Consider the following 15,748-nt stretch of genomic DNA (forward strand, 5'->3'; position numbering starts at 1 on the left):
GGTGGAGGTCAGGTGTTAACTAGACAGACAGACATCACATGGCGTGAGTGGCACTGCCTGAGGTTAATATACAGACTAGCTTTCATCACGGAGTCTGTAAAAAAAAAAACTTTATTGGCTTAGGAAGCACACTTAAGTGTTCAAAGTGAACCCTGCATTCCTTACAGAAGAAGCAGGATTTCAACCAGGGAGGAAACATACTGGTATTAATGGAAATACAAGTAATGAAATACAAATAATAAGAAAACTGATGTGCAATCATGGATATAGAAACCTGTCCCAGGGTCATCATACAAATATTTTCAAATACAGTCAGATTGGATACAATAAAATCACTCTTAACCTATTTTTAATTTTCACACAAGCGTGATTACACCCAAGTGTCATTTTTTTTTTTTCAAATTAGGGCTCACCGTATGTGATTTAAGTTAATGACATACAGCATGTTCCTCTCCTGTAAGATGCCTTTACATTTCCTACCAATTAAATGTGAATTAGCTTTTGTTATAAGACGCATCCCTTCATCTATCAACTGCAGGCTGCTTCGAGACAAGACTATTTTTCACCATTTTGGTGGAATTGAACAAGCTACTCATCCGTACTGATTGAGGAATTAATGAGTTTAGATGAGCCTACGTGTTACAAGTGACACCACAATGAGCATCCATCACTGTGATGGAGAGCTGCCATTGTGATAGGGAACTCAAGTGAGCTGTTGAGGTCACTGCTTTCACATCGGCACACATCCCCCATCCCATTATGTTATTTTCCTTCAGGAGCAGCTGGGATGGAATGCTTGGATCAATAGGCCTAAACTGGTGGTGTGTTGTCATCCCCCGCCTCCTCACCCCATCTCCTCCTCACGCATCATGCAATCAGTCATGCACAGCTGTAAAACAGAGACACAACAATGAGAATAAAGGATGAAGCGGAGAACTGAAGCGAACAGACGGCTTTGCCATGAGCTGATTCTCAATGAACTGGTTTTACTCCCACAATGAAATATTGCTGTTTGAATGCATGTTACTGGTTGTCTAGTCCTGCCAATTTGCAGCATTTCAATTTGGTTAAGATAAGATTGAGGAAACTTACATGATGTGCAACATTCACACACCTGTGGTTGGCTGCTATTTTTCACCAGTTATTCTGAGGAGGGTCACATAAATGTAATTTTAAATATGGACAAGAAATTTATACAATTTATGAGTTCTCATTGCATGTACTATATAATGTAGGAGGCACTTTTCAACAACAAAGGGTTTGAAGCAAAACAACAAAACCAATATTTTTATATAATGTATAACATCAACATTAAGTTCAAGTTCTCATTTGTTGTATTTTTTTTTCAATCACTTCATTTTTGTATTATTGAAGTCCTGTGTTTGTACTGCATGTCATTCCAAATCAGCATAAAAATTACTATCCCGACTCACGTTGTAGTATTGGGCAGTATAAGACCCAGGATAAATGGAAATAATGCCCGTGTCTCTAACCCTCCAACACAGATTTTCCACGAAAAATTAGGTTAGTCCCCCCCACAAAAAAATCTTAAATAAGAAAAATAAAACGATAAAAAATAAAAAACAATTGGTGTGCAGCCTGGTATTAGTGTGTTAGCATTTGACCACACTTTCTAAGAACCACTCATCTATGTAATAATCATTCATATAAAACAAATGTGAAGGCAAAAAGAGTCAAACAAGCATCAAGTAAGAGTGGCTGAAGTAAAGACTTGCCAAGGGCCTTTCTGTGGACTAAGAAAAAAACATTTGGCATCCTAACATAAGATTTAAATAATCGTATCATTGTCGAAATACTTTCTACCCCCCTTGTTTTATTTCATATCAACTGTGCAAGTGCACAGAGACAGAATAATGAAAACCCGCATGGTCCAACAAACTTACTGCAGTGGTGAAAAAGTTTCAACTGTGCTCTGTAGCGTAGAAACACACATTTCCACTCAATCCAAAATAGTGTTAGTCCTGTGTTGTACAAATGGTTTAGTGAGCAAATGGGTCAAAGGTCATGTTGACCTTGAATAAAGTGATTTAATGTTCCAAAAATTCACTACACAGCTTTTTTTCCCTAAGCACATGCAGGTTTGTTTTCACAGTTAATTGTATTCTCCAACATCCTGTTTGCTCCAAATGAAAGACAGGTGTTTTTGAATAAAGAAAAAAAAATGCAATGAACCTAAAGAATGTTGTGTGCAAAGCCAACAACCACACTTTAAAGTTTAATTTCATTTATTTTAAAAGGAAAATATACAATTCAATAAATACTGTGGCAACAACATTGTCAAGGTGTCATCAGCATTAGAGAAAACATGAAAACACACGCAGGCAGAAGACGACATGAAAGTTTTGGGTCACAGCACTGGGACATTTTCAAACTTATGTTACAAGTGCGTCATTGCCCGTGTTTTTTTTTTTTTTTGTGAAACAGTTAAATTGCATTGCTCCAACACTGGCCGTCAGCACATGGACTTTTTTTTTAGTGTAGACCCTGATGACGCACGATAAAACAAGGTGTCTTTTGGTGCAAAGAAAGACAAGAACAAATCTTTCTTAGTTGCGTAACCTTGACTAACAGCCAAACTAAGATGTTAACAGCACTGTACATTAAGGCAACATTAGCAATAGCTGCTCTCTCCTGGAGGTGAAAGGTCGATGCTTGATGACTTAGTACATTGATTATAATCTTAAAATACACCATTTGCTAGTAGCACATGGAAAATTCAAGGGGTAATTAGTTGGCAAAGCTAGCAACCATTTGGCCTACAAATGAGACGGGGCCTACTGTGAAAGATGCCACTTTGGGTGGCTTTTGTTAAAGAGCCAACGCAAATAACATTTTCGATGTTAATAATTAGTATAGTAACAAACAACAACAACAAAACACCTTCTTGATCGAGACTTACAAGCTTAATTTTATTTATCACGAAATCGGGTTGGCGGTCACTGACAATTGTCGTCAGTCTTCTTTTTATGGCTCCAAGTACGACACGCATCATGAATAAATGCAACACCACTTGTTCTCACCCAATCATTGCATATTTTGTTGTAACTTTTCAAGGTAGCATAAATCGTTGCAACCTCTTGTAGCAATTGAGGCTTGGATTTCACAAAGTTAGCTAGTTAGCTGTCAAATAGGCTGCCAAAGAAAATCTAAAAAGAAAAAAAAAAAAGTAAACAACGTTTGGTACAGGACTAACAAATAGAGGTTATCATAAATATCTGCTGACACCATAGATTGGTGTACAGAGAAAGGAATGATGAATGGACCCTATTGGCTGCAGCAGCCCCTCATCTTTGGTACCTTGGGAGATTTGCTATCACATATTGACATGCTCAAACTTCTCAAAGAATAGTGATTAGCTCACAACCTTAACGAGTGGTCTACTTTGCTAAATGTTTAGTTGTTTTGAGGATTGTTGGACTATCATAATTCCAATTACAGAAGATATGGAAACATGCATCCTTTTGCATTTAATTTTGACATCTAAAATGAATATTAAATAAATCTATAAGAAAATTGATGACAAAATGACTTCATTTAACCGAACTTCAAACACCCAACCCTAGTGCAGACATGCAATTTCCAGAACAACCAATCATGGGAAAGTTCATCACCAAGGACTTCACATTTTACAACATATCGCAGACGGGACAAACAGCAGCTTTGTTGTGCAGGGCTGCCATGACTTGACGGACAATGTGTTACTCTGAAGCTCAGCATCAACCACATCAGCACCTCTTTGCCCCTTTTTGTTGCGACCCACCCACATGTCACATGTTCTTATGAGGGTTCCAATGACATCACTTCTCCAACTTAGTTCTTGTGGGCGTGACCTGCCTCAGCTTTGTTCTCCCGCAGGAAGCAGGATATAACCAACTTCCCCAGCAGGTGGCACGCTGATAGATAGCTTCCTCGACAGCCGGACTTTGACTCGTCATTGGTGCGGTGTATTCCATAAACTTGTAGATGCATTGACTTTCCAGACACAAAACAGGTCTTTCCCATGCGGGAAAGAAGCCTTCCCTGTAGTTTCTTCCTGGCTGCTCCATGTTCAGTCCCCAATCCCGTCAGGCTCTTCCCCCTCAGTCACATGACAGAGCAACTTCTGGCCTTGTCCTTGCGGAGGTCTGAGGCTACAGCTGTCAGGTCGGGTCTACCAGGCATGTGGGAAGTCCTCTTGCTGGCACGGGCGGTCTTGCTGCGCTTGACATTTTTGCCATTTTTGTTGATGCAAGCCAGCGTGGCCACGTGGAAAATGTCCCGCACGCTGTTCTCCGATTGCTGAGATGAGCACTCGATGTATGGCGCAGAGATCTGCTTGGCCATGCTGGAGCCCTGTGGTGGCAAAGTCAATGATAGATGGGGGCGGGTTCTGAGCTAAAAGGAAGGAAACTTGAGCATACCTGGTCATAAGACACGGGGGCCTGCCGGTGGTTCGAGAGCTCGACGAGTGTGTTCAGGTCAGTGCGTAAGTCTGACTTGCAGCCAACCAACAGCATCTTTGTGTTGGGACAAAATTCCAGTATCTCCCCCTTCCACTGCAAAGAAACACACAAAGTCTCAGTTAAGGAGTTGATGCGAGAATATAAGAAATGTCTGCTGGTTCTACGAGGGAAAGGTTGATTTCTCGCTGGATTATAAGGTGCAAAGGTCAACACTGCAACTTCCTCTAGCCCCAAGGGCTTTGAACCCTGGGGTGGAGGTGGAGCTACAAATAATCTCCATGTTTCCTTCCTGCCAACAATAGACGCTCTGTGATGGATGGACAGTCTCTTCGGGCTTCGGCCAAATCCGCCTCTCGCCCAGGCGACTTGGTCAGTGGATCAAGTTCATCGAAAAGAAACGGGAAATCGTGTTGCACAATAACCCTACCTGATATGTTGACTGACTACTGTGGCAGACACATTCTACAAAAGTTGTTACTGCCCAACTGGATATTTTTAGATTTTTACTTTGGAAGCGTTTAAAATCCTCCCTCCTTTCCAAGTCTGGCACACGCTAAGGAAAAACTAAATCCAGAAACAAAATCTTACAGAACATTGTTCAGTGCTTCGCAGCAAAAACTCCATGCTGTAACTTTTACGGAAGTGCAACAACGAACAAGTATAACACAAATAGTAGCAGGTTTTTATTTCGTGGAAATACCCTTAGCATTTCTTGAGTAATCCTGTTTCTGAGAAGCAGACATTCCACCAGTCTGATGATCGATGTGATTTACACCATAACGTGTGGACGTCAGCCAGAACAATCACAATCAGCAGATAAAAACCACAGCTGCTCCACACTTCCATATCACATCAGTGGAATTGTGTCACTTCCTTCTTTCAGCTAAGTAACCGAGTTCCACGTGACATCTTGACTTGACTTCAGACTTTTGATCCAGACAGGCTTCTTGCCAGCAGATCAAACACAACCAAAGTCTGCATTGTTGACACACACAAAAGACAATTTAATCAAAGACAACTGACCTTCTTCAGAACGCTGTCTAGAGTTTCGGGGCGACTGATGTCAAAGCAGATGAGCACTGCATCTGAGTCTGGATACGAAAGAGGTCTCACATTGTCGTAATACGGAGAACCTGAACGAAAGAGAAAAGAGGAGATGAGATAAACACATGATTTGCTCTTTTCGGGTCGGAGAGTCGTTGGCTGCTCAAGTGAGAATGCAATCAATCAAACAAACAGACAGACACAAACCACCTTATCATTGTTGCTGGGGAAATTTCAGTATCGTCATAGTCGTACGATATTTCTCAAACCTGTCCAGTCGGTTTGTGAATTGATCCATTTGAGAATTTTGGTCAAGTGTTCTAGAGAGAACATTAAAAATAGTAGAAAACCATTGATCTGGCAGATTTCTTCTAGCGAGCAAGCTTAATTGATAGTATATACAAAGAGAATGAAGAACGGGAGCAAACTAAGGCAAAGACATGTTTCGTAATTCGTTTACTGTAGAAGCTATTTTGGGATCAGCCAATCTGGGATCTCGTGTCATTGGGAAAGAAAAAAGGAAATCAGCCGGGATCAGACAGGAATAGTGTGAAGTCCTCCTCACTTAAGGGAGGAGCCCATTCCCGATCTCTAAAAAACAATGACCATAGAAAGGAATGTACTTCAATTGATTGCATGACATAATCCATAGCAACTGAGAGAGCAAAACAAATAACACAAAAAAATGTGCTGACTATGACAAGATCTTTCTCAGGAAAAAAACCCTGCAGAAAAATAGAACCTCAGAGTGAGGGAACTACTCCCACCTCAAATTGAAGCCATATGCGACGGAGACGCCCTTTCGCCCCAACAGACATCATGATCAGGAAGTGTTGGGGGGAGGGGTAGGGGTTGTGTAATGTCAAGGTGAGTCAAGATCACATGACAAGTTATGGCCGACCACACACAATTGGCTGCAAAAAATCTGGGGAATTTTGTTATGGGGAATTCAAGTCTCCCCTGGGAGGTCCGTTTCCAAACAGTGAGCAGCCAGGAATGCACACAAAGTCACACACATTAGACTCTCTTGATTCAAACAGTCTTGGTGGGCCACAATGGAGGGGGAGGGGCACCATTCAAACAACTCGTGCTTCCTTTCAGGTGAAATAAAACAGCGACACTGGCTGATGAATACATGAACCCAGTCACCCATCGGGAGAACCAGAGTTACTTGAGGGAGCATGTGAAATAGGGCTTGTCATCCATCCTTTGTGGATGGAAAACAGAAGTGTCCAAATTAAGCAAAAACAATTCAATTATCAAATGGATCGCATCATTTTTCGAGTTATCATTTAGAAACATCTTTTAATTAAAAAATTTAATTCAATAATTCATTTCTCACATCTTTTATTTAAAAAAACTACAAATGGCAAAAAAACAAAAATAAGAAGTTAATAAACTGTAAATGGACAAAATATTTTTAAATATACTAAGACATACGTTTGCATCCAACGAATTGATAGAATAAATCGATTCTAAAAATTTTCGATAGTGACAGCCATGGTGTAAAATAATCAGAAATGTTTCACTTTTGACTCGACAGTGATAAGTACAAAGATCGAGTACCCCGTATTGTGCATCAAACAAGAGTTTTAGCATAAACAATGTTTAAACAAACTATATGGCCACAAGCTGGGTCTGCCACAATGAAAATCTAAAAAAATCTTTCTTCACTTTGTCTAAAAAAATCTTGCTCTGCTGAAGAATTATGTTGCCGGATGGAAAACTGGATTTTTTTTTTTTCTTAAAAGCTGTCTTTCCAAACAGTGCACCATAAATGCTGTTTGTAGAACTTATTTTTTTAACCGGTGTTAAAAATATGCCCAGTGATGGATCTTTCTGTGGTATAGGATCTTCTTGGCAGCATGTTAAAGAAGTGGATAAATGCCCGTTTACATTGAAATATTATGGGGTGTGATGTTTGAGGGATTCAGCCGCGTTGCGCTCCGGTTGCAGCCCTGCGTTCCACAATGTTACTGCTTCCAAATGTTGATCCAGGGGGGCCGATTCTATGAAAACATTTCCACCAAGGGCTCCAGTTGAGCTCACCACAGTACAGTATAAAACATTCAACTGATCTGGTTGATGTTTTCACCACAGGGTGTTGTAGGCCAAGGTACAGAGGACTGGTTTTGGTAAACTATGACTCCATTTTGAAAACAGAAATAACTCTAGAAAAAGAAATACATATAACACAAATGAGCAGACTGCTGGGTGCAAAAGTTGCTTTGGTTTGGCCATAACTAATTTGAAAGTGAAGTATGACATGGTCAGTGTCATGCCCCGAACTATACAAAACACATTCTTATGTCGAAAATGCTCTGCTTCGTTTTCCCATGTGTTTTGTTCAAGGTTTTTATACGTTTCATTATTAAACACTTAGCAGCAGACATTATCGTCCCTTCACATCAAGAAAGAATTTGGGATTAACCACAGGAATCTTTTCCCCATCTTCATGCTGTCACGTTCAACACGCAACCGCATCACACATTTCCTTTTTTTTTTCCTCAGCACTTCAGTTTGCTGGAACCAATCATTGGAATTACAAGACCCGTGACTGAAAGGGCCAGAGACAGTTCTGCAAAAAAAGTGCTTTTAGCAAAGCGGTGAAAAGAAACACACACCGTGTGTATACGTTGGAAGACATCAGACCAGAAGTGTAAATGAGGAAAAATTTGGACCGCCTTCACCTCTCCCCCTGCCCTCAATGGTTTTTTTTCTTCACACCAGCTTTCACACTCGGACCTGTTTCTCTTCACACCAACTGCAATGACAATGACCATGTTAACCTCAAACCTTGTGGTGCTCCGATACTAGTTTGGAATGCAATCCATCATACCGACTGTAAACTCTTGTCGACAACACTGCCTTGCGTGTGCTGTATGCAGGTTATCCTCAGCAGAGGTATGGAACGACCTGTTGATTAAATGCATAGTTGTCATAGCCGAGCTTGAGCGGAGGGACGTATTGTGTGTGTGTGTGTGTGTGTGTGTGTGTATGCACAGGTGTTGCACCATCTGTGGAAAAAGAGATAAGTATGTTCTAGGCTTACAAAACTTGTACAGTACATATAATCACTCACTCAACTGAGACAAAAGGTCTATGCAATTGTTTTTCATTAATCCCAATATAAGGATGCAGCAATACTACTAAGGCTATTTGTGATGAAAGATGTTTCCTTGAAAGTCTGCCTTCTTTCAAAGTAAATACAGAAAGGCATCTTAATGTGTGAATTTGATGAGTAATTTCGGTCTGAATACTGGTATCGGAAAACATGCACATTTTGGCATCACTGAACATGATCAAACTAAATAAGTCTATTTTTGTGGAGGGTTGGGCATGACTACCTTTATAGAAACAATCAAGAAATCTGGGGGAAAAAAATCATAGGATTGAAATAAAATGGAGACAAACTATTTATCCAGATAGAAACCACAATTGAAGTTAGTGTTTGATGTAAAATAGCTTTCCCATAATACTGCCCGCAACAAGGTGAGGCTGAGGGCATTGCCTTTCAATTTGTGTACGCTGGCTTCTACTGCCAATTGACTAATTCATCCATGATTGAATTTGTCGGTGTAGAACTAGCCAACCACGCCACTTCAATTTCACCCTGCTAAGGATCCGGACCTGTGGACACAATAGACTTCTTTGTCCAGGGGTTGGCGAAACCTTTAGTCTGAGGAATGCCAGACACGCAGCTCTAATTCGAGTCCTGAAATGCGATCCGATGCAACAATGGCTTGCAGAGAGGGGAAGGGAGCACATTCCCGGAAATACTTGTCACGATGCGGGAGGCTGATCTCGGTCCTACTTTGACCTGGGCTCAGACTGCAGGTGTTCACTCAATTTAAAATAAATAGTGCTCAATAGAATGAAGACCTCATGGGCAAAATGGAAGGCAGTTCCTTCTCTCAGGGGTCTGCCTTAAAGGGGAAGTCAACCCCAAATTGTCTTTACAAGAATATGTTCAGTGTACCTCTACTCGTCTAAACACAGCATTTTGATTAGTATTGTGCTTGAAGAATGAGTTAAGCAGCAATATTCACCTGTTTATTCATCATTTTGCCACTTGAAAATAACATCACAGTTGCCAGTTCTCAACCAATCATAGCTCAGCTTAAAAAGAACTGGTGCGCTGTGATTGGTTGTTACCTGTGGCGACTGAGGTCATTTTCACTCGACAGCAAGTAGCAAAATGGCCGCCGTAAAAACAGGTGGATTTTGACTAATTAATATTCCACAAACAAAACATTAATCCCAATGTCGTGTTTAGACCAGTTGGGCTTCACAGAACATTTTACGACAAAGAAGGTTTTGGGGATTGACTTCCCCTTTAATGACCCGAATTAGTCCTATCTAGTCCTCCATCGTTAAACACACACCGCTTATTAGGTTGCCCATCAGGACACAACAAAGACTCCCGACAACCACCATATGTGTGTAGGTGTTTTCTAGAAAGGGGGTGGGGGATCAGAGATTTTGTTTGACTCCATTTGTGTGCTTTGGTCTTTATCTAAGCCCGGCGGTCTTTGTTCTAGTGCATGCTTGGACATAGCTCATAATGGATCGATTGGGTGGCTCTATCAGCAAGTGTTTGTGAGCTTGGGTGGGTGTTTAATATGAGGTGGAGTCAGGTTGACATCTCACAATGTCAAAGGAAACACCTCCTCAAACACATTGAAAGATGCAAACATAGTTCTATGAAAGTTAGAGAAAGGAAAAATGGCTCCGGGCGACAAGCCATCACAGTGCTACAAAACATGCTTTCTTTTTTCCTTTCCTTTCCTTTTCTTCGCCTTTCCCAAGTCACACAAACAGTGGGCGTGAAGGAATTTCAAATGCTACCAATATTTAACAGATGTTTCTTCTCCTATTTCCCTCCAAGAAATAAGTCTTACAGGGATTCACCTTTGTTTGCAGTCTTGCTAAGGCAGATTGAATATTTGGAGGTCTAAAAAAAAAGTTACTGCAACACCTCTGAGGAATTCCAAACCTGAGAAGAACAACAGCTGGCTGGCTGCTTGGCCCCACCCATGCCCATTTTCAGAATCCTTCCCCCCCCCCCCCCTCAATACACATACATGCAACATATGCTGCACTTACGCCTGACGGACTGACTGCTGTGCTTTTCACTGCTCGGACATTGATGGATGTGCGATGGGTTGTTTACACCCCCCAACACAAACACGCATACACAGGATGCTTCAGCTCATTTGGTCCCTGATCATAAACTCTACAAAATAAGAGAATCAGGGTGGGGGTGAAGAGGCAGTACATGTGTTGCAAGACTTCACTTTTCTCAAAACTAGGCAAAGTTCCAAAAGTGTGTTATCCAGATGACCATTGTGCCTTTTTGTTTGCATACTTAGACTTTACAAGTCGGATGAAACGGTTCATATTCTTATCAAGGATTAATAGAAAAATGTAAATATTTTATCCAGGCAACATGTTGGGACGCGTTAGGGGAACATAGTCTATTCATAGTGCAAAGCAGTGAGGTCAGTTTCAGAAATGATGCGCCTTTCATGTAGCACAAAACCACAGTTATGTATGACATAACACAAGACATTCCTCACAAAAGAATCAAAGCTATAAATGTGTTTATTGCTTTTTTCTTTTAATTTCAAAAGGAGGAACAAGGGGCGTTCAGTGGTGATCACGGTAAGGGAACAATAGGCCCTCCACCCCAAAACTAAGGTGACTCCCAATCAAAGCATCATAATTTGACACCAAAAATAAATTAAATAACTTCATTATTTCTTATGTCCTCTTAGGAGAATGCGTTTTGAAAGGGTTAGGGGTCAGAGTTGAAGCATATTCATATTCATGCGCATGCAAATGTGGCCTGGTTACCTGAGGTGTCCCACAGGCTGAGTTCAATCCTCTGTGTGTCGATTTCAAAGCTGGCCGTGTAGTTCTCAAACACAGTGGGGACATAACTCTGATGGGAGCAAAACGCAGTGCAATATTAGGACGAGAATCGCCGCATCACCGCACGCATGCACGCCCTAAATCTCTCATCCCATGGATTGCACATCCACGCATCATAGAATGGAGGATGAGTGCACGGTCATCGTTACTGCAGCATCCAAGGTTTATTTGTGCTCTGGAATTCACATCATGCATGCCGCTAAAGGTTCTTACCTCAGGGAAACAGTCCTTGGCGAACACGTGAAGCAGCGCTGTCTTCCCACACTGGCTGTCTCCCACCACCACGATCTTACACTTGACACTCGGACTAGGATCCATGGCGGATTTCACGGAGAGTTTCTGACACGGGCGTCTTTCCTTCATTGATTCCCACCGGGGAGAGTGACTGTGATTTAAAAGCTAAAAAGAGTCCGACGTTTGCTGCGTGTGGATGCTTGACAGCGCCTTGCTGACAGACTAGCCGAGTTGTCTGCGCCTGCTCCAAGCCGGTGGAAACCTCTCCCTCTCGCTCTTATAGGGCGACGGTAACCAATGATGAGTGGCGCTTCCCCTCACCTCCACGCCCCCTCGCGTGGATCCAGCTCGGGCCTTTTCCGTGATCCTCTTCGCACAGCCAAGCGACACGCAACTCGCTGCACTTGTCTGCCGTTATGGCGCCCCCTCCTGGTTGTAAGTGTAAAATAAAATGTAGACAGGTCCAACTCGACAGATAGGCCTTTTTTTGTTTCAGTGTGTGTCTGTGTTTTAAATTGTTATTATATATTTTTTCATTTCTTATTTTTTATTTTAGTGTACTTCTTTGGGTGTTTTTCATACAGAAATTTACTGTAATTGTGGCTTTACTACTGCAGAAACATTGCACCAGTGTTGGTTCACCTAGTTCCATGTCGCTGCAGTATAATAAGGGCAATGGATAATACCGCTTCTTAATAATTAATCATTCTTGATTGCCAAGTTGCTAGGAGATTTCTGGCTAGAATTTTTATTGAGAAGTATTCCACACATTGCACGGCAGGCCACTTGCTTTTATCTGTCTGTCATCGTTTAATTGGATGGCTGGATGGATGGATGGATGGATGGATGGATGGATGGATGGATGGATGGATGGATGGATGGATGGATGGATGGATGGATGGATGGATGGATGGATGGATGGATGGATGGATGGATGACCAGATGGATGACCAGATGGATGACCAGATGGATGGATGGTTGACCAGATGGATGGATGGCCAGATGGATGGATGACCAGATGGATGGATGGATGACCAGACAAAGAGCATACTGTAATACACATTACATGTCACTCCACAGTGCACATATAGAAAATTATATAATGTGTTGAAAATTTGAGGTAAGTGAAAAGATTTTACATATCATGGTAGACAGTTTTGATTATGCATATTAATTGAGCCAGTGATGTGCAAATAACAAATAAAACACTCCCGTCTTTGCTTGGCCTTGGCTGAATTGTGCTCTGAATTCAATAGCACATAACTCACAGTCCAAATGAGCTGCCTAGAATGTTTTAGACATGTTTTGTTCAGTTGGGCTTGAGCCCCCTGGCTGCTCTCCAGTGGAACCTTGAGACACGGGGATTGATTATGTTGTGCGAGCACACATGAATTGCTTTTAAGAGGTCTATATTTGAACCCAGGGGAGGTTCTGGCTGTTTCTTCAATGCAGCTTTGATTGTTTCCAGTGAGAATTCTTTCAATATGTGTGAACAACACATACAGCCAAAGAGCAACATACACATTTCCTATTAAAGGCTTGAGGTAAACAGGCTATAATACAACACAAATAAAAAAACAGCAGTGTTTTCTATCTTCTGCAACATCATTTTTGGACTTTTGGTGTGGCTAGTATTTTTTTTACTTCAATACAGCTCCACCCTGCAGGCTGTGAGGCTGGAGTCCCGTCTGTTGTGTGGAAACTGTGCCTGCAGGACAAAACACTGCCAGGGGAGTGGGGGACGGGGGATTTTACCCTTTCTGCTATCTGGTTGCCATCTCTCAACTACATTTGGCCTCATTTAAATTCTATCTGATACAATCGTGGAGCTTCACCACCTGGTTTAATGATCATCTCTATTGTTGCAGTCTCTCACGTTTCATAAAGTGACAAAATGGTCATTTATGAAAATATTTTAAACATGGACCACATTGTGTACTTTTAAATCAAATATTGAACAACAAAAACAAAACAAGTGTAGAATGGTATGGAATTTTTGCGTTGCCTTTCTTGGGTCTGCAACTACTTACCAAATTTCCAAATATTGATGTTGGGTTACCCATTAAACTCTAAATCAAGGATACTTTCAAGTGACTGGTTTGATATAAATGTCTGGAAAAAACTGATGTGCTCCAACTTTTCAAGGGTACTGATGTGCTCAAACCTTTCAAAGGGTAAATCATTTTTTCACCAGCTTGTCTCCACAAACCGGTTTGACAATGGGCTGCAATGTGACCTTTCAACTTTTATGAGTTTATTTTCCAATAGTTTAATTTCCAAATTTAACCAATGAAAGTGCAATAAAAAAGATTAACAACTGAGAAGTCTGATGCTGCTCTTGAATAAGTGAAAATCTTTTATGATTTTTATCATTTCTTTTCTATTTTGACCCTGTAGGCTTTAAAAGTGTGTGTGTATGTTGTGAATGTTTTCTCATCAGAGTTCCTTCAAGGTCGCAAATACATTCGCTGACAGTTTTAACAGTCACAAACAATTTTTCTTGTCGCATATCGCTGAGGATGGAATTAACCAAAATGAGATGATGTTTAGGTAACCTTGACAGCGCATCAACAGAAAATCTCCACAGGGACTCTCGGGACTACCTTTCATGTATAATAAAATATGTCAGTGTGCGTGGAACATCCTTGGAAAAAGATTTCTTTTTGTTTGATTATGCAGTTATACAAAACATGATGGGCAATCCTAAACACATCTATTTGACATGTTGGAATGAAAACAAATCACGTGATCTCCTGCAGCTGCATCTGATGGATGTTTTTGGTCACAAGTGGATAATAAAGGCAAACATCAAAGATATGTTCTCATTTTTGCACTTGATCTATCAATACCTTTATCGCAATCCTCAGCTAAATGTGAAGGATTGTTGTGTTAAGAATTTTTTCTACAAAGATCTACAAACACAAAGTTGTTTAATATTAATGACTGCAAATCCCAAGATTAACAGATGCACAGACTCTGTTAAACACAACGATAGCTCATAAAAAGCAACCTGAACGGTTGCAAAAGACAAAATGAGGAGCAACTGGCTGTAGTGAGTGTCCATGTTATTCACCGATATTAAAATGACAAAGAGAAGCAATTGGAACTGCAATGGAGATAAACTGATAGTTTGCCTATCTTCCCCTTGGCTCTATGACAAATGAGTTGACCTACGATTGTCAGTTGAGATTCACACAGGCGTGCGCACACACGCCCAGACAAAGAGAGCAGTAATTAGAATTGTTTTTTCCTCAGGAGTGAGGTCTCTCAATTAAAAAATAGGTTAAGATGTTAAAAATTGGTACATGTGTACCCCATGTTACATTTCTTTTGGTGCGAAATAAATATTTGTAGTTGTAATCCCATTCACCAGCAAAACAAAGCAACTCTGAACTTTCCAATGACGAATAATCAGGGAATAGCATTTAACTTGGGTCACTTAAAACATCTTGCTCGCAAGATCTTCCAAAATGTTGTCATAAAAAAGACTCAAGAATGAGTCACAAATAAATTCAAGCCAACTCTGACGTGATTTCAGCCTTTGGCTCAAAAAGGGCTTGAGGTGAGCGACGAGTCTAGGTCAGTGGGTCTGCCGCCCCTGAGTTATCTCTTGTCGACATGCATTCAATCAGCCGGTCGCTGACATTTACAGCTGGGCCACGCTTACACGCACACACACACAAACGCTTTTCACATCAACAACTAAAATTAAGGGCAGACTGTAAATAATAGCTTTTCCTGAAAACTAGAGACAGTCTTAATGGTTTGAGGTGTCTGGTATAAGTCATGTAAAAGGAAAAATTGCACAAATTGTCTAAAGTGAGTTATGGCAAAAACAAACAGCAAAGGTCAGAGATACATTAATGCTTCCCTGCAGGCAACTTGGAGCCGTCTGATTGAATGGTCCATTTAATCCCGCTCTACCTGAACTACGATATATGAACGTAGAGGATAGAACCATTATGCTTCATGTTTATTTGGATTTTGTTGAGCAGTTTCCAACCGCACCCCCACACATACTGCAACTGTATTTATGCAGCTGTAGTGTCAAGGTTGCTTGGCGACAGCAATTG

At 41.0% G+C, this 15,748-nt stretch overlaps 1 protein-coding gene across 1 annotated transcript; it reads right to left on the reverse strand.

The window, feature by feature from the left end:
* Positions 1–2,232: 2,232 nt before the first annotated feature.
* Positions 2,233–11,946, reverse strand: rnd3a (Rho family GTPase 3a). The gene is made up of 5 exons (XM_037272264.1): positions 11,655–11,946; positions 11,364–11,451; positions 5,487–5,596; positions 4,422–4,556; positions 2,233–4,353 (listed from the first exon to the last, which is right to left on the reverse strand). The coding sequence occupies exons 1-5, from the start codon at positions 11,802–11,804 to the stop codon at positions 4,105–4,107; spliced, it is 732 nt and encodes a 243-aa protein (XP_037128159.1). The 5' UTR covers positions 11,805–11,946; the 3' UTR covers positions 2,233–4,104.
* Between the last annotated feature and the right edge of the window lie 3,802 nt (positions 11,947–15,748).

This window comes from Syngnathus acus, chromosome 2, assembly GCF_901709675.1.
Source record: "Syngnathus acus chromosome 2, fSynAcu1.2, whole genome shotgun sequence".
Taxonomy (NCBI): domain Eukaryota; kingdom Metazoa; phylum Chordata; class Actinopteri; order Syngnathiformes; family Syngnathidae; genus Syngnathus; species Syngnathus acus.